This window comes from Idiotropiscis lumnitzeri, chromosome 3 (genome assembly GCF_059441095.1).
Source record: "Idiotropiscis lumnitzeri isolate Australia: NSW breed Sydney's pygmy pipehorse chromosome 3, RoL_Ilum_1.0, whole genome shotgun sequence".
NCBI lineage: Eukaryota > Metazoa > Chordata > Actinopteri > Syngnathiformes > Syngnathidae > Idiotropiscis > Idiotropiscis lumnitzeri.
Window position 1 is genome coordinate 7,224,348 of NC_142393.1, and position 24,712 is coordinate 7,249,059.

At 38.9% G+C, this 24,712-nt stretch overlaps 2 protein-coding genes across 7 annotated transcripts in view; one reads left to right on the forward strand and one right to left on the reverse strand.

Annotated features, from left to right (window-relative positions):
* Positions 1–24,712, forward strand: part of LOC148339695 (voltage-dependent calcium channel subunit alpha-2/delta-3-like) — a 104,705-nt gene that overhangs the window by 61,805 nt on the left and 18,188 nt on the right. For all 4 annotated transcript variants that reach the window (XM_088289406.1, XM_088289407.1, XM_088289404.1 and 1 more), the window contains 13 exons: positions 651–722; positions 2,315–2,395; positions 2,936–3,010; positions 5,157–5,240; positions 5,317–5,388; positions 5,987–6,048; positions 6,120–6,187; positions 7,546–7,591; positions 7,979–8,076; positions 8,163–8,256; positions 8,375–8,470; positions 9,185–9,306; positions 11,125–11,202. In XM_088289406.1, coding sequence (XP_088145532.1) covers positions 651–722; positions 2,315–2,395; positions 2,936–3,010; positions 5,157–5,240; positions 5,317–5,388; positions 5,987–6,048; positions 6,120–6,187; positions 7,546–7,591; positions 7,979–8,076; positions 8,163–8,256; positions 8,375–8,470; positions 9,185–9,306; positions 11,125–11,202 — 1,048 coding nt within the window. The remainder of the gene's footprint in view (positions 1–650; positions 723–2,314; positions 2,396–2,935; positions 3,011–5,156; positions 5,241–5,316; positions 5,389–5,986; positions 6,049–6,119; positions 6,188–7,545; positions 7,592–7,978; positions 8,077–8,162; positions 8,257–8,374; positions 8,471–9,184; positions 9,307–11,124; positions 11,203–24,712) is intronic.
* lrtm1 (leucine rich repeat transmembrane protein 1) lies at positions 6,817–20,753 on the reverse strand. 3 transcript variants are annotated; one of them, XR_015842441.1, is made up of 5 exons: positions 20,442–20,463; positions 17,475–17,859; positions 17,181–17,386; positions 14,900–15,478; positions 6,817–7,430 (listed from the first exon to the last, which is right to left on the reverse strand). XR_015842441.1 is itself a non-coding variant. In XM_088289410.1 (4 exons), exons 1-4 carry the CDS (start codon positions 20,446–20,448, stop codon positions 14,970–14,972), a joined length of 1,050 nt encoding a protein of 349 aa, XP_088145536.1. In that variant the 5' UTR covers positions 20,449–20,753; the 3' UTR covers positions 14,112–14,969. The 3 variants fall into 3 exon arrangements, 2 of the variants coding, with proteins under 2 accessions (XP_088145536.1, XP_088145534.1); XM_088289410.1 differs by lacking the exon at positions 6,817–7,430 and having other exon boundaries at positions 14,112–15,478; positions 17,475–17,802; positions 20,442–20,753; XM_088289408.1 differs by lacking the exon at positions 6,817–7,430 and having other exon boundaries at positions 14,112–15,478; positions 20,442–20,752.

Consider the following 24,712-nt stretch of genomic DNA (forward strand, 5'->3'; position numbering starts at 1 on the left):
GCCTTTCTCAGTCCTTGTCTTCCATTGTTCCATGAGTTAGTTCATTCCAATGCAAGGACCAAAACGACACAGACATGCTTTCAAATGGAAACGAAGGTTTAGCCAGCAGAAGTGTTGAGGAGTTGACAAGATATTACATAGATACCCAGAGCGGTAAATTAGAAATAAGTATGCTTGCTTTCTTAGTGGACAACCTCAGCACAACAATTTCAAGCTTTCATCAAAAAAAAAAAAATTGAAGTCACTGGCGTAGACAGGCAGCCGCTGGAAAGATAAATATCTTAATTATTCCAGCAGTCTTGAGGGCGGAAAGATACTCACATCCTAACTGGAAGCACTGCCTTGGGATAAGCTTATTGTGAAAAGAGATCAAAGACAGGCTGTGATTGAACATGTTTTAACTCAAATAAGGAACATGAATAAAACATGTCATGTAAGTTGGGTGTCGCCTGAAGAAGATAATTGAGTCGGACTGGGTCTGCTCTACAATTATTCACAGGTCAGCTATTTAGGGAATGAGCTTAGAAGAAGTGTCAAAGACGGACGTCATTTTTTCTTTTAGAAACCTTTAAAAATGTGTCCCATTATTGGTTCTCTTTTTTTCTCCTCTCTCTTTTCTGTCTCGTTTAACTCCCTCAATATCTCTTTAGCTGGATGACGGTCAAGGTCCGGTGCTGATGACCACCGTGGCAATGCCTGTGTTCAGCACTAAGAATGAGACTGTAAGTATCACCGCCGTGATTTCCCCCCTGGCAGGTTCCGACAAATGTGAAGTGATGTGTTGGCTCTTTCTTTGACTGCGTGTTTTTTGGAGAAAAAAAAAAAGTCCTGGTTTTTCATTGAATGTTTGATCTTAACGCCCCATTTAATTGAATCGCATGAATCTTTAAAAGAGTGCTTAGCCTTTAAAAAGCTTGTTAAGAAAATCATTTTCAAAATGTTCTGGCTACTTTCAACAATTGATCTTTTGCGCCTTTTTTCTAGCACGGCTCAAGACGGCGCCTCAATTAACATGTCAATGTGTGAGTTCACCTTAATAGATTAGTGCAAATCTTGAAAGCAAACTGCTGAGACCTCAGTCTCACAATAATATTCACAACACTGAAAATGAGCAACAGTTAAAAGTTACATCGACCTGATCCAAATCCAGCTCAAAATGTCACCCAAACTTAACCTGAACTCTCCTAACAAGCGTTTAAAAAAAAAAAATCCCTGAAGTTCAAACTGATCTATCAATAACTCCGACCCTTAAGCATTTTTCACATCTTGAAAGATAATTTATCTGTGAAGACCCCTCTTCCCGCCCTATTTCTTTTATTCTTCCTTGATGCAAAAGAGTCTTGATGTCCTTGTGTGATAACTGCTCCCCCTATTACATTAATGTACAAGACTTCTACTCATCCTGTATGTCTTTGAGAGAGGCCGACTAGTAGTAGGAAAATGAAGCTTCATGAAGCACTTTTAATATATTTTTTTTAGGGCTGTCAAAATTAAGGGTGATTAATCCAACATTTTTTAACTCCGTTAAATATTTTAACTCAAGTGACTCAGTTTGATTTGCTTCATAAATAATTTGCATACTTAGCAAATATTGGGCCATATTAGCTGTACATCTTTAGCAAGTCTCAGAACAAAACACCGTGCTCAAGTTACCACTGGGCCTTGGCGCTTGTGGACAATTTTGAGAAATATTTAGACGAAAAATGCCTGTAAAGATGTCTCCATTTAGATTGTATTCAAGAATCAAAGAAAGCTATTAGAACAGTCCTTGAAGGATTCCGATTCTGATTCTAAATATACTTTACATTTGGTGATTTTGCATCAATTCCAAGATATTATTCAAGTAAATATCTGTTCCAAGCGTCGCAAAAAAATAGTAATTGAAAAATGTGATTAATCGCAATTAATCATGGATTTTTTTGTGATTAATGACTTAAAAAAAATTAATCACTTGATAAGACTAATTTTTTTATACTCCTCTAGATGGTGTTCTTAGTTTAAAGATAAATTCTGGTGCAATAGAACTGTATTAAATTTCAATCTTTAAACCAAGAGTGCCCTCTACAAGTTTAGAAAATAATCACAGGTGCTTCATGAAGCTTCATTTGCCCATCACTAGCCGACTCCACAAGAGGGCGCAAATTCCCAAAACAATTACCAAAGTTTGCCACGTACATGCCAAAAACAGCCTCCGATGACAATGCTCACTGTTTATCCATCAAGATGCTAATAATCTCTAATTATTTATTTTTTTCAATGTATGAGAGTGTGGATCTTTTCAAACAATTGTTTGTATTTCATTTTGTGTTTTTAGCGGAACCATGGCATTTTACTGGGGGTGGTAGGGACAGATGTCCCTGTCTCAGAGCTACTCAAGACTATTCCTAAATACAAGGTATTAGATGCTATTATTGTGTTTTCCTAAATCCCCGGTACAATTATAGACTGCATGTGGACAAGGACGCAGTAAGTGGAATATCAAACTGAGGCAAGGGAGAAAAAGAGGTTTTTATTAGGTATGATGCTCATTGTTCTTGCCTTCTTGCTCCAGTACAGTCATTAAGTAAATTCTACTCCATGCACACCTGTGCTACTTGATACTTGTCTCCTGTCTCTTTTTGTTGTTTATGTATTATTTGTGGAGACGGTGTTTTTAAATTAAATATGCATAAAAAAAACACCCAAAACTCAGTTTGTGTGTTTGTGAAGTTGAGTCACAGATTTATGAGTAATTTGCATTGCATTGCAATTTACAGAAAAAACATGATTGCCAAAATATTAAACGGAAGAAGCGGTGTTCTACACCACCGCAAATTACAAAGTGAACATATTGTTGCAGTTCGACCCTTTCGACAGTTCCAGTCGAAGCGCAAGTAACTTTTTTAATTTTAGATACTTTATCAATAATATACCCATTTGTTGTGTTTTCCCTTAGTTGGGCATTCACGGCTATGCCTTTGCAATTACCAACAACGGCTACATTCTCACCCACCCGGATCTGCGGCCACTTGTGAGTACTAACAAGTTAACACATTTTGGGCCGCATTATTTTAGCCAATTTAAGTTGCATAGTTTCCTGTTAAAAAAAAAAATATTCCTTCATTATGTTAATGGAAATTGCTTATTATTTGTGAGTTCATGTCAAGTGTAATTTTTTTTTTTTTTCGTTATCACACCAGAATGCCATTGGGCACAGAAACGGATATTAAAAATGTCCATTTGTGTTTTGGCAATGCGGAAAGTGTGTCCCAGTTCTTCACTGCGGAAATGGAATGTCTCAATAGTTAAAATGAACTCTATCGTATAATTGAGTAAAAGGAGTGCACTGGTGGAGGGACAAATTAGCAGGATGCAGTAAAAAATAGAGGGATGAGATGAGCAAAGATGAAGAGGAGGACAAGCGAAAACAGTCACTGAGACAGACCGACAGATGGTTTAATAATGGTCTAATTAAAGATGTTAATGGGTAGTGCTAATGAGGGTTGGGAGGCTATCTTCGCTAATAGATGAACACGAACGAGACTTCGTAGCACACACGTGCAGTACTGCACCACAGAAACATGTTGACACACAGATGGGTGACAAATTGAAAGAGAGAATAAAACAACATAATGTGTCTTGCAAGCTGTTGGCTCACCAACCGACCAAACACATCAGTTTGTGCAACTCATCTGTAGGAATGTGACGCACCTGAATGAATTCGAAAGATACTACCGTATTCTTCGGACTTTTTTTCATAGGTTGGCTGGTCCTGCACTGGACTGAAAATGCCAAAATTAAACAAATACATACACCATGTAATTTTTCATTAAATGTGTCATTCATTTATTAATTGTTTCATTCATTCAATAAATATGGAATTAAATAAATCAAATAGATAAATAAAAGCACCATTAAATAATGAAATAAAAATTTTATTAAATAAATGTATCATGTATTAATTAAATGTGGGATTAAAACAATCAATGTGTTATTAATGAATTAAATTACCAATGATTATACGTAAAAAAAATATAATTTTATGTATTTAATTATTTCTATATAATCATTGGTAATTTCATTAATTAATGACATAGATTTATTTAATTACATATTTAATAAATGAAACATTTAATTAATGACACTCTTATTTGATTATTTAATGGTATTTTATCAGATTTTTTTTCAATTCCAAATTTAATGAATGAATGAAAAAAAAATTCATGACAATTTTAATTAAACAGTTGATGGTGTATTTATTGATTTAATTTGGGCACTTTCATTCCTTCATATGCAATTTATCCTGTGGAGCGATTTATACGTGGAAAGAAATGTAATTTCACAGACAGCCACAAGAGAACACTCTAGACTTATGTAACAATTTCTCCTACTCCTTACAAAGACAACTAAGAACGACTGAACACAAATGCCCCGAAAGATAATCATAGTATGCAGACTACAAAGCTGCAAGTAGTGAAATTCGCAGCCGAAAACCATAATCGAGCAGCAGAGAGAACGTTTGGCGTGAATGAGAAACTTGTTAGGCACTGCCAAAAAGCAGATTCAACTCTTACTGCGATAAAGAAATCAAACAAAAATGAAAGCTGGATGGCTACAGCCACAGAATAACGAGTTCGCTAGTGGGTGCCTGAAAAACCTGCGGCGGGAAAGCGCAGTTACGCTCAGTTTGTTACCAAGGCGAGGAATATAAAGAACTTTGCGGGAGGACCTTTCGTGGTGCCTCTGCTTCATACAACGTAACCGCCACTCGGTCAGAGCACGGACAGCGGTGTCCCAAAAACATTAACTTGAACACTGGACACCTTTTTCTGTTCATGCTAATCTAACTAACCTTCACTGTGTTAGCATGTCTTGTAGCTATTCAGCCCGTTGTTTATTCTTTAATTCGTGTTACAACATGCCTGCCTGGATGAACTGTCTATTTTTGATCTAGTATTTTGTAAAATATATTAACCGCGAAAAATGCACCTTCGGCTTCGGTATGTTATTTTTCTACCTCATTATGCATTTTGGGCTTTAGCTATACTCCGGAATGACTTGTATTCCGGAAAGTACGGTACTTTGTATATAGCGACTACTTTTTTTTCTTACACAAATATGAAGTGTTCCTGTCACAATTTCTTCACTCTATGCGCACATATTTCCCGCTGGCCCAGTATGGCGACGGCAAAAAGCGAAGGAAGCCAAACTACAGCAGTGTGGATCTGTCTGAGGTGGAATGGGAGGACAAAGATGATACGGTGAGCCTCTTGTTGTTATTCAAACGCCGTTATGAAACCCATTTTCGGACCCTCAGCACGGTCTTTGTGCTTCTAGTTGAGGAACGCCATGGTGAACAGGAAGACGGGGACCTTCTCAATGGAAGTGAAAAAGAGTATCGACAAAGGGGTGAGCGACTCCCGCAATTTTTTCAGATGGACAACATGCTAACTAAACCATTTTTCTGAACGTCCTGCATGGTCTTTCCGAAGCAGCGCACAGCAGGGAAAGCCCGTTTTGCCGAGAGGTTATACAGTGATGTACAACATTGACTGGGGAATTTGTGTCTGATTTGGTTTGTTCTGCATGCACGAGTGTGTCTGCCTCAGTGTGTGAGCCCCTTATCTCTGACATGCACATGTTGCCAAATACAAGAGAGACAGCAGCCTGCTGTGTCTTTTTGGAGAGACACACACGCGCAGGTGTGTGCGTGTGTGTGCCTTTGCATTGCACTTTTAAAGCTTTGTGGAGAACGCTGTACTTTCAGCTGATTAATAAGCATTCAATATGCAAATGCATATATATCTCCTAATACAGTGCACACAGCACTCATTCATATTCATATTCACAATATTCATGCAAATAAAATGCACAGTGCAACAACACTGTGCGCTGCTTGCAAATACTCCCATCACCACTAGATGGAGCCATACTGCAGCAAATGGTAGGAAATGTGCTGTGCCATGAAGATTGGTCACTAGAGAATATATTTTCCGTTATGTTACAGAGGCGTGTGCTGGTGTTGCACAATGATTACTACTACACAGACATCCAGGGTACTCCTTTCAGGTGAGAAGCACAGAGACCGTTATCTTTGCATAATGATGGTTAAAAAAATATTTTTTTTATGTTATTGCTAGTCTTGGAGTGGCTCTTTCCAGAGGCCACGGCAAGTTCTTCTTCACAGGCAATGTCACAGTAGAAGAAGGTAAGATATATATATATGTATATGTATATATATGTATGTATGTATAAGTTTTTTTTTTAAACTATAAAATTTGGCGTAAGTATACACACCTCTTATTGCAAAAGTTTTGCCACCATTAATTTGAACTATTTTTTGGGGGGGGGTTGGGGTTTGTCTTCTGTACATCCATGATTATTTTTGACACAATAGGATCAATCCAATTGTAATCTGTACAGCTCAATTGGGGTGGGGGACAATATAATCTTTTCATGCGGGAAAGTAAAAATAATCAAATTGATTAATGAGGTTACCCGAAGTTAGGATTTCAAAATAGGGTCACAATTTGTAACAGTGGCTATCAAATCACTGGTTAAAAATCCAGCTGTTGGAATGTGCAACCTCAGGTTTTTAAATGGGGTTAGGGTTTCAATGTCACTTCTAACAATGCTTATGGAAGTGGAATTGCCTCCAAAATCAACGGGAAGTGACACAAATTTGCCCAAATATAAACAGGAAGTGCCACATAATTTAAAATTAAGATTTATAACTAATTCAAGCTGTGCCTACTCATCTCATTCCCACTACATTTTTTTTTCTAAATGACCATATAAAACCTAAAAATTAAGATACTCTGTTTAATTTGTGTTGAGCTCGTTTACTTGCGGTTATTTCAATTTTTCACATTTATAACGGATTTAAACTTTAATTTCATATCATTCCACGCCTTTCCGTATCATTCAACATGCAGCCATACATTTTTCATTCGGCATTTAATTATTCACACGCATAAATTGCATTCTTTAGTTAATTTATTGATTCATATTCCTTTTGTCTTATTTGTTCTCACTGAATTAGTTGTTTAAACATCACACTGTAATGTGTTTATCAATGTCATAAAAACATTGATGCTACTTATTACAATTTACGTTAATGCACTTGAACACAATCAAGCGCCTAAGAGGCCGTCGACTAAGTTGGGTATAGTTATTCCTCACAATTTGCGTAAGTCATCATAGGTCATAAAATTCCTCTTCCCGGCTTTCCATCACACATGTTGAAGTCGTAAATGTAACATAAAACCTCATTATTAGACAGAAAGTTTAATATGTATTTCTTTAGTGGCTCTTTCGATGTGTTGACTCTATCTTGATCGATGCTTATGTCATATCCAGCCTCACGTCACGGTGGTCTCTTTGTAACTCCAAACATATCCGTCATTGGGAGCGGTCTGAGCATGACTTGGCTCTTCCTGATCCAATCAGACCTGCCAAAACCAAACACCAAATACATTTTTCACACATGCTGCATGTATTTGAGAGTGTAAGACTTTAACTGCTTCTCCAGCTTAAATTTTTTTTCTTTTTTTTTTTTCTTTACAGGCCTTCACGATTTAGAGCATCCTGATGTCGCCCTTGCAGATGAATGGTATGAGTATGGATGACTTCTGTGTTTTTGAGCAAGTCGTGCAAGTGTTTTTTAAAGCTTCCTTTATATCTTGTCAACAATAGGAAACGTATAAAGCGACTAATAAACTGTATATGTTTACTGATCCTTAAATATGATTTACTGTTAAGCAGAAACTCAATAACCTGCTGTGTCATTGCAAACATTTTTTATAAATATTACACAAAGCTGTATCTTATTACTATAGTGGGTTTTTCATTTTGGGGGTTCAGTTGGTTTTCTTCAAAAATGTGTTTGTGAAACTGCTCCATGTGGGAGAACATCTGTCATCAATTGGCATTTGGCACCATGTGAATAAGATATTTGATTCATTTTTTGGGGATCATATATTTATCGTTCTTAAAACAGGACATACTGCAATACAGATGAGCACCCAAAGCATCGCTACCTGACCCAGATTGAGGCAATCAAGCGTTACCTCAGTGGACATGAACCCCAACTGCAATGTTTGTAGAGCTCACCAACAAGCTATTTTAACGAAGGGATTCACTTTGGCTGGTTATAATTCATTTCTTTTTTTTTTTTTTTGCAGGTGATAAGGAGTTGGTTCAAGAGGTCCTTTTTGATGCTGTGGTAACTGCCCCACTGGAGGCGTATTGGACCAGCTTGGTGCTCAATAAGTCTGAGTATGGCACACACACATATGCACACACACACACACACACACACACACACTAATGTAATGCATGCCATATTTTGCACTTCCTCGAGTCAGCATTTGTTAAATGACATTTTAAAACACAGGAACTCTGACAAAGGAGTTGAAATCGCCTACCTTGGCACAAGGACCGGCCTGTCCAGAATCAACTTGTTTGTTGTACCTGACAAGCTAACTAGTCAGTAAGTAAAAGTTTCAATTTGGTTACTTTACTTAGCAAAGGGAGAACGTAGAAGGCCCAACCCCATTACTTCTCCTTAAGCCTCTATCTTTGTCTTCTCTCCTCCCTCTTTACCTTGTTTGGGGAAATGAAGACAAAGGGTGGAAAAGCAATTCCCCTCGGAAATAGGAATGCGCTACAGCGTCACTTTGAGCCGCGTGCAGGTTGTGTCGGAAGTAGACGCGACATTACGTCCTAATAAGAACGACGTTACATTATTGTTGTACATTGTCGATGCTATTAGCCCCGACCACGTTAAGCAACAACTTTTAAAACACCTACAAATATTTAATGAAATGTCAAATGTTATTGGTATGAAAATCAATTTGTCACGGCATTCAGAAGCAACAGTACTGTACTACCTGGCTTGTAGCATTGTTGTTTGATCCGACAACCAGCTCGACAGAGAGCGTTTCAACCCAGAACTCAAAACACATAACTGTAGCAAAGTTTAGAACATACACTACTTGATTGTGACCATACCCCTTACGGTGAATTTGGGCATGTCTTGTTTTGTCGTGAACACGCATTTCAAAGGGGAAGGGAAGAGATCAGACATAAGGGGTGCTATTGGGATTGGGCCTTATCAGTCTCAATCAAACAAATTGTGACCGATGAGTTCGTATTGATTTTGGAATGTGCGTGAATCATGTCCGTCATTTCCATTTGTCTCAAGAGATTTCCTGACTGCTGAGGACAAAGAAGGCGTGTTCAATGCCGATCACTTCCCGTTGTGGTACAAAAGGGCAGCAGAACAAGTTCCCGGCACCTTCGTTTACTCCTTGCCCTTCAATACAGGTTAGTAGATGACAATGCTGCACTTTTCGTCTGCAAAGCATTGACGTTTCTACTCCATTTTGGGGGTTGCTTAACCCTAATTTGAATCACAGCATCCCTTAAAGCAAAGTGCTGCCTTCCTGTACTATCCAGTTGTGGTGTAAGTACTTGGCTTTAACCAGACTATTTGGAGCAATTTCCAAACTTCTACCAAATAATACCAACACACCGTTAGTCATTTTTGTTGCAGAATGCTATTTACGTGGTCTGTTTGTTTTAAAATTATTATTATTATTTTTTTTTTTTTCAAGAGTCCATCATTGATGGATGTAAACAAGAGAAGCTTTTCGCAATAAAATATTTTTCAGACTCCAATATTGGATATAAATGAATAAATAAAATAAAATAAATAAATCACATCAAAATATAGATATAAAAAACAAAAAATTAAATATTTAAAAAATATATTTTTTAATATATTTATAATATTTGTTATATAAAAATAGAATAAAAAATAATATATAAAAATAAATAAAATAAGCTGGGAGTAGTGGCTTGGTTCAAAGTTACCTGCGGTGGAAAAGAGACGCTTGCTATGAATGACTTTACTGTACTTCACTTCAAAAAAGAGGAAGTAAATCGGAAGTACGTCACTCAAAACATCTCCCTCAACAACTCTTTTTTTTTATGATGTCAACAAGCTCCTTATCAGCTGATTACTTTATTGATTTTGACTGTTGGTATATACTGCCCACAACGTCATGACGATCACGTCTAAGAGCCTATTGTACCCCACGCGACATGTTTCCTTTGACCCGGGCTGGGGGGCTTTTATGCTTCTGACTTGCTGTGTCTCAGCCGAACAATTCATCCTCCGACAGGTCAATATTTTGAAGCAGATGTAAAGCCGACTCTTCTCTATAAGATTTTTTTTATAGTTCACGATGACCGGCCGTGCTTCTCTATGTAGCCGCTGGTTGCTATGGAAACGTGTAAGATTAAATAGAGCTGTCAAATTGACAGGAACGCTGTCGTTAAAGTAATAATGACAAGTAACTATTTTAAGATTGTTTAATACCATAAAATTGCAGCATAAGAGCGAAATAGATACAGAATTATGGCAAATCAAGAGGCCAGGAACATCTTCTGTCGATATATGCAGAATCGTAACACATCCAAGTTTGAAAAACATCAAAATGATTGCTCTTGTCGTCCTAGTGTTCACCTCTGATCCTATTTTTGATATTCAATGTCGTTCAATGTTTATTTATGACGACTTTCTAGACTGAAACAAGTGAGTAATCATCCAAAATGCTTAAAAAATAATAAACATAAGGTAAATTTCAGTCAACAATATTTTCTTATTCTTCACACACACATCCGTCGTCTACTTCAGGAATATTTACCTCCCTCCCTCCCCTCTTTTTCTTCTGTGATGTCCTTATGGACAGGTCTGATTGCTTTGGGTTGAAATCAGATACGTTAGGAATAGGTCCAGTCCTTCCCAGCGCGACTTGGCCAGAACACACGCACACGCAGTTCAACTACAACGCTAAAATGTTTTGGGGTTTTTTTTTTTCCTTCCAACGGAGGAACTTGTTTTTATCTGTCCTCAGCCTCAGGCTTTCCATTAGTCTCAGCTAATACAAGTGATCTGAAAGCCTCTTATTTACTGGCAATGCCTCGCCTTGGATTCACTCACTCATGGCAGGAAACTGCGGCCATGAAATAATACTCGCTGGCGTTTATCTTTAGTGCATCCCTCGCCGATCACCCTGTGCTCAGAACTGATAAAAAGAATTTTGCAATGATTCATGAGGTGCGTTTGTGTGCTTGTAGGCTCAGAAAACAAGAGTGTCGTCTTAGCCAGCACCGCCATTCAGCTCCTGGATGAGAGGAAATCACCCATAGCTGCGGGTAAGTCGAGGATGGCTGCTCCCCCCGGCCAGTCTTATATTAACAGTGGTTGCAAATTTCTCCTCACCCTCACGGTCGTGCAGGAATCTTTCACCTGTTGATTTGCTCCGCCTTTGTCTCACTCACCTCTTTATATGTGCTTGCTATCATGAGACTATTGCATTGAGGAGTGTTCATGCCATCCAGTGGTTCCCATTCTTCTCTGCCTAATATTACAGTAATTTCTCGAGAATAACACTTGTTTGCATGTTCTACACACTTCGAAATATGCCTACAAAAGCAGATTTTTGTTTGTACTTTATCGTTCACGTCACCGTTATTATCCGAATAGTAATTCTATACATTGGGATTTCTTGTGTTTAGACTTGTTACTTTGCTGACAGTTTCGGCAATCAACACTCGAGCCTTTGTCGCAACTGCCACAAGTAACTCGCTCGCGTAAATATGTGATCTCACGAAACCAAAAAACAGTTCCGGATATGCGCATATGTCGTCGTTGTTGACCAAGCCGAGGGAACAGTGAAATGCCGATTTAGCAAAAAAAAAAAAGAAATTAAAATAAAACAATTGCTTTGGAAAATCCACTTTCATATTGTGCAAAGCGCGACATCAGGTAATACTTGTTTATTTTTATTCACGGACATCTTTTTGTTCCCGTCCTAGAACATTTGGGAACAAATCCTCTTGTGAGGCCATCATGGATCCTTGTGACAATTTTTTTTGTAATTTCGCATGTACTCTTTTATACTACACATGTTCCATTTTTTATTTATTTTGGGCTAAAAACTGCGTCGTTTTAATTGCGGTATTTACACTAAGAAATGTAGGCACATAAACAAATGCACAGATCTACACACAAGAATCACAGGGCAAATCCGAATGTTGGGAGAGAACAACCATTGTGTTGAGCATAACTATTGGTAAGACAAGGGAGGGAACAGAGAAGGGCAGGAAAAGAGAAACATTTTCACGGTGCCTGACTGCGTTGACATGAGAGCGGTGCATTGTGGGTACTACAGGCCTGGGGGAACCCATTGGAGCAGAAGGACAGAGATGGGAGAGTCTGTGTGGTGCCACAGCTCCCTCTCACTCGCACAAGCAAGCAAGCACGCACACGCACGCTCACACAGATACATCACACTCCTGCCAGAGCGGTTAACATGCAGCCCACCGTATTATTTTATCAGTATTTTTCTCAGGTTGCATCCTTGTGTCAAATCTGTGAAGCTGCAATTCAAGTGACGACGCTCGCTTTTACAAGGAGAAAGAACGATTACAAAGCCTGCTGATGTACAGTAATGATGATCACGGGTGTCAGATTGGGGGATGTCTGTAAGAATGATTTTATGTAAGAGAGTTAGACGGGAGGGGATATGTAGGCTGGAATGCAAATTTAGCGTAGGCCGGTTAGGGCCAGTTTTCGCTGGCCTGTGTTTGAACGAGCTGTAGACTCGTGAATACGCTACCGGACTAACTTGACAGGACAGGCTGATGACATCACATGCCACGGTGTACCCCATGGGCCTATCGCACCCATCCCCCCCCCCGTCTCCATCCTGCCCCCTGCTTTCCCCCCCAGACATCTCTTGAGTCACAACGTTGCCGAACGCACGCACACGCACGTGAATGCCAGCATATCTGTGAGTGTGTCTGCGTGTGTGTCACATCCTGTGCCACGTGCAGTGGGTTTGCTGGCATAACGCACAGCGCCATAAATGTCAGGTCAGCCGTTAAGACCAAAAGCATCTGCGTATGTTTACTGTACATGCTTCAGCAAACCACAGTATAATTCAGTGCTGTTTTCTGATTTATATATATATATATATATATATATATATATTAGGGCTGTCAAAATTAAAGCGATCACTCTGGAGATTAATTTAACTTTTTTTAATGAAGTTACATTTTTTAATTTAATTTAATTTTTACTTCAAAAATAATTTGCATACTTTGCACTGCCAAAATTCAAATACTGTATCATATTAGCTGTACATCTTTAGTACATCATGTCAGAACAAAACGCTGCTCAAGTTACCACTGGGCCTTGCAAACCAACACTGCTGGAGTGTGGTGCTTGTGGGTTTAACTAAATGTGCTGTATAAATTTTGAGAATTGTTAAAAATGCCTGTAAAGATGATGTTTAGAATATATTCAAGGATCAACGAAAGCTTTTAGAAAGGTCATCAAATGAAATTATCCTTCGTATTTGGTGAGTTTACATTAATTCCAAAATATCATTCAAGTAAATAACTGTTGCAGGCTTACGCAAAAAATTGTGGGTGAAAATGTGATTAATTGCAATTAGTTATGGAATTTATTTAACAAATACATTGCTAAATTTTCAATTTCCCATCATTGATCACGATTAATTGGATTTTTAAATACAATTTCCTTAAAAACTTTTTACTTACTTGAGGAAGATACTGGAATTTGTGTAAAATAAAAAAACAATGTATATTTTGAGTCAAATGTGTTGAAATAGCTTTTTTTGATCATGGAATACGATTCTTCTCCTGTAAAATACACACGATATGCCTAAGACGTACACCTAATATGCCATTTGAATTTGGCTTTGCTAAGAGCGCAAATTATTTTTGGGTTCTGCAAGTAAGTAAATAAAACTGAGTTAACTGAGTTTTTTTTTTTTTTTTTTTAACGTTTTATAAAATTTAAATTAATCACCAAACGTAAAACTTCAACTTGAACAGTCCTAAAGTATGTCATGGACAACAATGAGAGTTTATATTGATGTCATTCTCTTCATCTGAGAGTTTATGACAAGCTGATTTTCCTGTCTTGGCTTTATCATTTGCTGCTCCATTGCTTTGCAATTGAAGTTTCACATTTTTTGGGTTGTCCATGAGACAATTTCCACCTGCTGACGTGTCAAAATAAATCCTGTTGTCGGTTCAAATTTTTCCATTTATTTTGTCTCCTGAAGAAGATCAGCATGACTCACAAACAACACCTTGACTGACCTCTCAGTAAATGTTTGCATGTGTTTAGGAGTTTGTGCAGCAGAACAATAATGGTCATTAATCTATGTGTACCCGTAAATTTGTTATTGCTTCAAAGAAGTTCCCGTTATCCCTTCAAGGGTTGTCAGAAAAATATCTTTCATCAACATATTTTCTCTGCAAAACAAGATCACATGATCAGGCACAAACAATGAAAATTTCTACAAATACAGAATGTGCATTCAGTACATATACACACACTCAAGCGTCGCGACGCAATCAAGTCTCTTTTTTTTGTCCTCATCACAAACAAATCAAAACATGACTGACACCAGCTGCCTAGTATGAATTCAGAAATCAATTTGATATGAGACAACAAAACTAGAAACAATAACAGAAAGACACCCACGTTCTGAAATAAATGTCGAAATACCCGAGCTCGACTAAGACCTACAAATACAGATTATTAACAACAGGGACCTTAAAGCAGTCACCGCTTGGGCCTTAAATATAGCAGTTTGCATCTAGTGTAACTGTGATATGTGTTTCTCAGAGAATATGGAATATATTCGTTCTAATGCTTTGGCCTGCCCCCATGAATTCACATCGAGTTCCAGTTCTTTTCAGTGCATAGTCAAAAACCTGTGGAATTTAATTAGCTACCAAAGTTTCAGAAATTGTCAAGTCACACAAACATGATTAATTTCACGCCCCCCGCCCCCTCACAGCACATACTCACAAATATGTCATCCAAAGATGATTAGGTTAAAGGGTTGAGGCCCGAGTTTGAAGTTCCGGGTTGTCATCTCCTAGGCAATGGCATTCTCCAGTGGTTCCTTCTCATCTAGCCTGGCGTGATCGGCCGAACGAGCCGCCGCCGACTCCTCGTTCTTCTTCAGCTCTCGCTGATATTTGGCCATGATGGCGGCATAGGCGCAACCATATACGGCTGCAGCTAGCATCATCAGACACACAATGCCACACACTACACCGGTGATGATCACTGTGGCGATAGCGTGGCGTAAGTTGACTGGCCGCTGCCTTTGCTTTGGCTCACACTCCGGGACGTGACCCCCTCCGCCCGCAAATCCCTCCCCCATCGCCATGGGGACATGGAGCGCGTGGCTTGAAGGGTGAGCGTGGTTGCCATGCATGTGGCCTCGCAGCAGCCTCTCCGATTCCAGATGATGTATGTTGGCAAACAAGTAATGGTAGCTTGTGGTCATGCAGGCGTGGAAGAGCTGGTAAGGGACCTTCTGCAGATCTCTGTCCCTCATCTCTATGGGCTGGCTGCAAAGCACTTCATCCACCACGCCACCTTGGGAGCAGAGATAATCATCATCAGTTATGTTCTAATCCTTTTGGCGCCACGCGATAGAGATGACCTCAGTCATATCTCAGCTTTAACCAGTTCATGGGCTTGAGAGGCAGTCGTAATTAATCTAGCCCATAATGCCTTTCTTGAATGGTCTATACGGAGTGTGTTATGATTAATGGTCGGACTTTAGCGGCCGCCCTCTGTGTTCCCCTCTTTAAGTCAGTATTTTATTTGTCTCGCTGTCAGCGCAATTTCTTTCTAGCTTTCTGGGTAATCATTGGTCTTCTCTTAACCTCGCATTCTTGTTTCAAGGCCCATTGTGCTGTTCTACCGCACATGTAATTTACAGCTTTTAAAGCAGGCAGCCAAGAGAGTGTCTTTAAGCAGTACAATGCTTGTTTTTTTTTTTTATATACTGTACATCTAATGTACAGGATAGTTCATACATGCATACTGTACAGACACACACACAAATATATAAATATATGTATGTATATATGTATATATATATATATATATATATACATATATATATGCAAAAAATAGTAGCTGAAAAATAAATCGCAATTAATTATGGCAAATTGTTTGATTAATTAGTTAAAAAAGTCATACATATAAAAATATAAAATATTAGTGCTGTCAAGAAATTACATTTTTAACTAACTAATAAAAAAATTGCTATAATTAATAGTGATTTATCACATTTTTCAGCTACTATTTTTTGTATATATATGCATATATATATATATATATATATATATATATATATATATATATATATATATATATATGTGTGCATACATATTTATGTGTAGAATAATACATTTTGTACTACTCCACAATATTTTTTCAACAACAACAGATAAACCACGTCACAAAAAAACATGCATTATTAACATATTATTGACATCTTTGCAGTTTTTGTTCATATGTCATTTTCTATCCCATCGCTCACCAAATGAAATTGGGGCCGTGTTACAAAATCATCACCTGGCAAGTCTTTCTGTGCCTGTTTTGCCCCATCCAGGGAAATCCCGGACATAACATGAAGACGGGGGTGTCCCAAGCAATCCTGAAAAGTTACCCCAACTTTCCTCAATACATGTATTATAAACATTTTGCAAAGGTGTTGCTGGTCGGAAGGAGTAAGAGATGAGATTTCCCTCTCTCTCCCATACTTAGTGCAAGTGTACGCTATCAATTGCAAGTTTGCCGAAACAGGATCTGGTCTTGACAACCATGCAGCGGCTAGCCTGCTACTACCGCTACTGATGAAAACACAGAGCTCCTAGAGTAACCGTTTGCGCAAAGCCAATGTAAGTCCAGAAGTTGGCGCGGGTGAAACTTTCTCACTCTCTGAAGCATCATCTGAATCAAGCTTTTGTTTATGCTGTTTTCCAGTGAAGCCCTCTGGACAGACTTTCTATGGCTTTATTCAAATGCTTGCTGAAAGAGGCTTTTCGCTGTGTGGTTTGTTTTGAAAAGATCCTCTTTTGAGAAACTTGCCATCGATATTGCGACGGCCATAAAGCTCCTCACAGAAAAACCTCTTGCCGGATGGCAATTTTCCAAGGTGCTCCGATGTTAAATGGCAAGCCATGAATAAATATATTGGCAAAAATAACAAAGCCCAAGCTAATAATGTCCATGCATCTGTTGGAATGAGGACATTGGAATGAGAAATGATCCAAAACATTGGCACCTTTGAAGAGGTAGGTCTCCAGCCACAGTTTGAGGCCTATAAGGTGGCAGTCACACTTCCACGGGTTGCCTCGTAGCGTGAGACTGTCCAGGCGGGCCAAGGCCTCCAGCAGCGATCGGTCTAATCTTGTTAGCCTGTTGTGGGCGAGCCCCAGGTGGCTCAGATTCCTCAGATTTTCTCCCATGGCTCCAGACAAACCCCACAGGCTTATTGAAAAAAAAAAAAAAAGAAATCCAATCAACAAAATGATTACAATTCCATCACGGACCGATTCAGACGATTGCGACGCCTAACCTGTTGTGTGAAAGGTCAAGGTGTGAAAGTGAGTGAATGGGTCCAAACAATCGCTTATCGAGCTCTCTCAGGCTGTTGTAGGCGAGACTGAGATGCTGCAGAGTTCTGAGCCCCAGAAGAGCGGTCGGGGAAACGGATGTTATGGAATTATTTGATAAGTCGAGAACGCGAACAAAGGGTATTTCTCGAAAAGCCATGGATCCGAGGCCTCTGATGCGATTGTCTTGGAGATATAATTCTTGGGTGTCTGGTTGTAATCGGCGGGGAATGTCGTACAGTCCTCGACCCCGGCAGTCCACGGCTTTGATGTTTGTGTTGCAGCTGCACTCTTTTGGACAGGCACGTGACAGAGAGAGGAGGGAGAGAAGGCAACACACCAGTATCACTGCAGAGACAGAAAGTCGTCATTATAAATTAGACATCTCAAATTTGAAAACATGCTTTTGAGAATTATTTGATTGAGGTACTGCACTTAAAATAATGACGCACTTAAGGTGTGCGGTATAAACACAATTCTATCCCGTAGCATTTTATTTACGTACTATTTTCTAAACGTCAATAGTTTGGGCACAACTGCACGTTCAATACATTTTGAATTGTATCCGTAAATTTCTACAGTGTTGGTGCAGACCAAAACCTCTTGATTCAACTGATTGCAATAAAGCCTCGTTGACACTTTTGGTATGAATCACGTTACTGCTGCATTTTATTATGCATTTTTAAAAGAATCTTCAAATTACAGCCTTCCACGGGAGTCATTCGTTTGGCCTCAACAAGTCAAATTAATCATTTGTACTTTGCATTTTGTTCAAATGAGGGATTTTGGCTTTGGAGGAATTCAAAAGTGTCATACTTTAGAATTCGGGTAATCAGTATTGATGGGCAAATGAAGCTTCATGAAGCGATTGTGATAAGTTTTGACTCGTCGAGATGGTAATCTTGGTTTAAAGATGCCGTGGAAATGTTCATTGCGCTAGCCTTTTTCTTTAAACCAAGTGCACCAGCCAGATAATAAAAAACAATACGCAGTACACCTGAGTACACCATGCTTGACATTGCGGAAACAGAGATACGCTCGTTGGAGTGTGTGCATGACATTGATTATTATTCGTTGGTATAATTTAATGAATGAAATCTGATTAACTTCCAACATGCAACAGCGCCAAATTTGTCTGCCTGCGCCTCGATCAAATGAACGAAAATGACATTACACCACTTACACCCAGAGTTAGACCCGCTTTTTCCAAGTCTAAAATCTAATTTACATTTTGTAAACAAATTTTGCCTAGGCAGTAGGGCGTGACGGGAACGCCCTTTGAGGCGGAGCGTAGCTACCAAATTCTCAAACACGCTCAAATATATTTTGTGACTATTTTGTGATATCCAATTGTCGGATGATTCAGAGGCGAGGCAACGCCATGCGCCAGAACAACCAGAGAGGCACAACAAACACAGGAGAAAATGAATTTACCACCGTTTTGGGTTAACAGGTGCTAGTCTACGAAAATACAGCCCATGGTTTTAAGTCCAACAAAAAATAGAATTGTTGTACTTCTGTTTTCAAGGTTGCTTGAATGCAGCGTAGGTCTGAGTATGACGCCGAAGAATGATGCGCACGCCCACCTTTTCCGGCCTGCTGAGACATAGGCCCTCTGTGACGTCAAAATCTCAAAGCGCAACCCCTCACCCACTCGCTGCCCACACACAAATCCATACATAGCATATATTAGGTGTCTTATTCCTTGTGAGTTGACTTCACATGTCCATTCCTCGCTGAACATCACAGCAGTATTTATAGCATTGGCTGGACTAGCTTGAGCCTAAATGAAAAGCAGTTCAGTCCCAAGCCTGGGAATGTAGCGAACTAATAATTGTAGTCTATTTACAGATTCTCAATGGATTGATAGGGGACACAATGTTTTGCTCTTCAAACCCAACAAATAGTTAAACAGTTAAAAAATTCAAGTAACCTCTGTTTTAATCATTTCTATCTCAGTTACATTGTATTTTCCTGAACATATTTAATAGGATTTTACGTCAAAACGCCACAAAACTGAGCAACATCTAACTTGTGATCATGTCCACTCGTGTTAGACTGACACTCAGGCGTTCAAAAGAAGCACAAGAATTTAAAACACTTGATCTCAAATAACCAAATCAATAAGCCTTAGTGGACCTATAGACGTGATTTTTTTTTCCAGACAATTTATAAAACCTCATAACTTAGGAGGAACATATTAAGTAGCATGATTCTATACATTCAGTAATTCATACACACATGTTCCTTGAAAGAGTGTCCTGACACGTGTGTGGGGGTGTGTGTGTGTGTGTGTGTGTGTGTGTACACAGAGCGCTTGCATGGCCACACATAAACAGAGCATCAGCTCAGTGAGGCATTGTAGCTCGAGAACGAGGTCACCGCTGGAGAATGGCTCTGTGCTCTCATGTGTCCCTTCAGCCCCAAGTACATGCACGGAGGCTCATAATGATGTGCACACGCAGCCCACAGCAAGTGGCGACCACTTGAAGTCAGCCTCACACCAATGCGTTTGCCGTTTTGTAACAGGAAGCCACGAGCGCTGATGCAAAAAAAAATAACAAGCAACACAGCAAAGGCAGTTTGTCATTATTTATGTAAATATTCAACATTATTATTATTATTGTAATAATAATAATAATTATTATTAATATTAATATTAATAATAATAATAATTATTATTAATAATAATAATAATTATTATTATTATCATCATCATTATTATTATTATTAATAATAATAATAATTATTATTATTATCATCATTATTATTATTATTATTAATAATAATAATTATTATTATTATTATCATTATTATTATTATTATTATTGTTGTTGTTGAGCCTTTGCTGTGTTAGAAATTCATTTATACAAGATGCTAAGATCAAACAGCCCACATTAATGCACCAAAATATTAAATTTCTCTCCTACCTCTCATATCTGCCAGGCGTCCTTTGACCGCTTGAGTTCACTGTCCTTTTTTTTTTATCTCCCCTTTTGGGTTTTAGTGACTGACCCTTGTTCAGGCTCCATTAGCTGTCATTGAGGCTGAGATGAGATGTCCTTATTCTCATTTTGGTTGGCGGAATATGGTCAATGAGCATTTTTTTTTTTCTCTCAAGATGAAGTGTGTTGCTTTTCCCCGAATCCTCAACACTGCCTACAAGCATGAAACCCCATCAGAGAGAGGGGCTGGATCAGAACACAGAGCTTACCGACAGTCAGAAAGCCAGTGTGGGAATCACTGGAACTCTCTTTCTCTCTCTCTCTCTCTCTCTCTCTCTTTCTCTCTCTCTCTTTCTCTCTCTCTCTCTCTCTCTCTCTCTCTCTCTCTTGCTCGCAGCTTATTTCTTTCCGTCTCCTTTAGTTTCCATCACCGTTTTTGTGCTTCATCATATTTTACTCTCCCCCCCTAGCCTGCCTTTGTGTTTTTCCTTCCAAATCATACGTCTGCTTGGTTGCTTGCTAATTCCCCCCTGTCTATAGTTATATTAGTAAAGTGTCATAACCCGGCGGACAGCTGCGCCTCTTAAATCTTCAGGTCCACATGCGCTATGACGTTCACCGCCGCTCCTATTTCGACGGCAAGAGCTTAAAGTTGTAAAGAGTGTAATACTCAAATAATTAAATGTGCAAGAATACACTTGGAGGCGGCCCAGTGTGGTGGTATGCTCTAATGCTAATACGCATAAGACACCGGCAGAGGCGATGGCAGAACAAGCTCCCAGCACGGTAGAAATAAAAAAAAAAAAAAGCAGAACGCACCAATGCATACATGCACACACAATATTAAGCTGTTGCAGCAAATTGACATTGAATTCTTTTTGCTAAGGTCTCTTGAGCTCTTAGGTCAATTGAAGGAGAAGCAAAAATGGACAAAGGATGCAGCAGATTAATGAGAGATTTTTTTTTTTAATGGTTATTATATTTAAGCTCTCGACGTGACCTTTGATCATGTCCTCTGTGCTTGTTGCCTCCATGTATGGCTGTGTGATTTTCCTTCTCCCTGACGTCTAAAATTGTCATTTATGTCACATTCTTTAGAAGCATTCTATTGGCAATTCAATTTTATGAGATGACCCAGCTCAGGATTAGATGACTGTTCTCATTATAATACTTAAAAGCATAATAATTCAACACACACACACACGCACACACTGACAAGTATTTGATAACATGGATTTGTGAATATTGTCGTGTCATCCAGTTCATGGTGCACTATAATACGTGACCTGTCCCTGTTCAAAAATGTCCACAGGAACCACAAGCAAGTTTGTCCGAATCATCTTATTGACCGAATGTTTTGATAGAGAGAAGAAAACAGTTTCTGGTTGTTTGCTGTCACAGAATTAAAGACCTGTAGGTATTCAATTGCAATCTACCGTATTTTCCGGACTGTAAGCCGCTACTTTTTTCCTAGATTTTGAACCATGCGACCAATACAATAGTGCGGCTTTTCTGTGGATTTTTCTTTCACCAGTAGGGGCGCTCTATCGTTAAAAAAAAATATGCTACGATATATATATATATTTTTTCTCTTGGGTCTATTCTGTTTTAATTAGCAAAGTTGTTGCCGTGTTGAAAGGCACTGTTTTAACAATCGGTATATGTACCTTTATGTGCATTCACAGTACAATAGTTCTGTACATGCAGTAAACAACAGATTTTTTTTTTATCCTGGTGTGGCTTGTATATCTTTTTTTTTTTTAAGAATAAGATGCTGGCACTGAGACAAAAATTATTAATAATAATAATATTTATATATTTATAATAATCTTATTTATATATATATATATTATTTCATATGTATAATAATATATAATATTTATATAATAATAATAATAATTAATAAAAATATTTATTTATTTTTTTATTTGTCATTAATGCACAGCCCCGTATCATAACAATGCGCAGACACTGTGCTTGTATGCCCCTTGGAACATTGGCCTAAACAAATTTTATTTGTTTATTTTATTTGTTATTTGTTTTATATATATATATATATATATATATACATATATATATATATATATATATATATATATATATATATATATATACATATACATATATACATATACATATACATATACATATACATACACACAGCGGCACGGTGGCCGACTGGTTAGCACAATGGCCTCACAGTGAGAGACAGCATCGGGCGTGGGTTCGATCCCGGCTCCGTCCATCCTGTGTGGAGTTTGCATGTTCTCCCCGTGCTTGCGTGGGTTTCCTCCGCGTGCTCCGGTTTTCTCCCACATTCCAAAAACATGCATGGCAGGCCGATTGAACACTCTAAATTGCCCCGAGGTATGAGTCTGAGCGTGGATGGTTGTTCGTCTCTGTGTGCCCTGCAACTGGCTGGCAACCAGTTCAGGGTGTCCCCCGCCTACTGCCCAAAGATAGCTGAGATAGGCTCCAGCACCCCCCGCAACCCTAGTGAAGGCTCATCTTCGGATATGCTGCCATGGATATTACGGCCCTGGATGAGGACCCACTCCACTGAAGTCATCTTCCTGCAGCACTTCATTCAATTGACTCTTATATTATCTCATCTATTATTGCATAGCATCATTGTATGTGCCAAATGTTGCCCAGTTGGCATCCATTGCAGCCTGGTCATCCTGGAAGGGGGATTCCCCCCATCTGTGGTCCCTTCTCAAGGTTTCTCACTTTTCCCCTAATGAGGTTTTGTGAGTTTTTCCTTGCCCTCCTGGGGGTTAAGATCGGGGATGTCGATTGTGGCTATGTAAAGCCCTTTGAGACTGTCTGTGATTAAGGGCTATACAAATAAAATTGACTTGACTTGACTTGACTTGAGAAGCGGTACAGAAGATGGATGGATGGTTATATACATACACACACACTCGATTGTTTAGGCACAGCATGAGATTCCTTACTGTTCAGGAAAGTCTAATCACGAAAGTCGTCAAAACCTGCCACGATATTTTTCAAACCGCCATGGAAATCGTAGAGCTGAACAAATATCCATGGCTGCAAACGTTAAATGAGCCGTCTGCACTCAGCCGTCTGATTATACTGCCCAAATGTCGCCTCAATTGCTTTGGAATCTTTCAATTGGGCTTGTGTCAAATCACACAAATATACAATCCACACACATTTGCCTTGGCTATATATACATACTGCATTAAGTCACCCATTCGCACAAATGTCTTTAGGTTTTTCAGTCCTTAGTAGAATTCCAATTAACTGTAGGCATTAAGCCGGTTGTCATCTCTTCCTGCCTCGGATTGTGCTGATGGGATGTTGGCAATGGGTGGATTTAGAGTGGATTTTATGACTCTTCATCTTTGGATTCATAAACCCAGCTCAGAGCATCATACTGGACGCCCCACACATGCATAAGTCATACCTTGGGATATTTAATTCCCCCCTATAGCGGAAAGTTAAGCATGACCGATTTAGGCACCGCGGCTCTCGCTAGAAGGCACGTTGCCTGTTTCTTTTTACCTGTAATGGACTTTGACAGATTTTCATTAATTCTGCCTGAGAACTAAATGTTTCCCACCCTTGTTATTTTTATTCCTCATAGTCACTATTTCTGTTGACTGTTTTTATTTTCAGGGAATCCAAATCAAATAGTATCTGTTTTGGCATCATGAGCTAGGCTCTCTTTCCATTGCCCAACATCTTAAATTAGCTTTTCCTCTTGGGTTTTCCAAGTGGGTGTAGAAATGGTGGGCTGCTGAAGGGATCTGGCAAAGCTTATGATGAGATAATCTGCACCTGTTCCTCTGGGCCGCAGCTAAAACAGGCCACAGCGGCACACCACTGCCCTGAACAATTGCACAAACATACACAAAAACAAAACGACAATTACTTCTTTGGTCCTAATGAGAGTTAAAAAATAAGAAACGAAAAAAAGGATAGATATTCTCCAGTATATCAAATATACCTTTGGAAATTGTGGCCAGAAAGTTCATCCTCAGTTTTCAGGTCACTTTTCCTGTTCATCTGTAGTTATTGTTCACAGTAGCAGGTCTACTTGGAGAAAGCCAAGAGGCGTTAAACACTGTTGATTTGAAACTGGACAGTAATTTCAGGTTGGGCTGCTCGGTTACGGAAAAAAAAAATCTGACTCATTATTATTTTAGTAATGGAAATCACAATTATTCAAAGGATTTATTTTTTTCTGAAAAACCAAAATATGTATAAATGGAAACAATATTAGGCCAAAT

Coding starts and splice junctions, on each gene's coding strand:
- lrtm1 (XM_088289408.1), bottom strand. Junction 17,387..17,474: donor CTTGACCTTTCACACAACAG/GTTAGGCGTCGC, acceptor TTTTTCAATAAG/CCTGTGGGGTTTGTCTGGAG. Junction 15,479..17,180: donor GGAGACCTACCTCTTCAAAG/GTGCCAATGTTT, acceptor TCTGCTCCCAAG/GTGGCGTGGTGGATGAAGTG.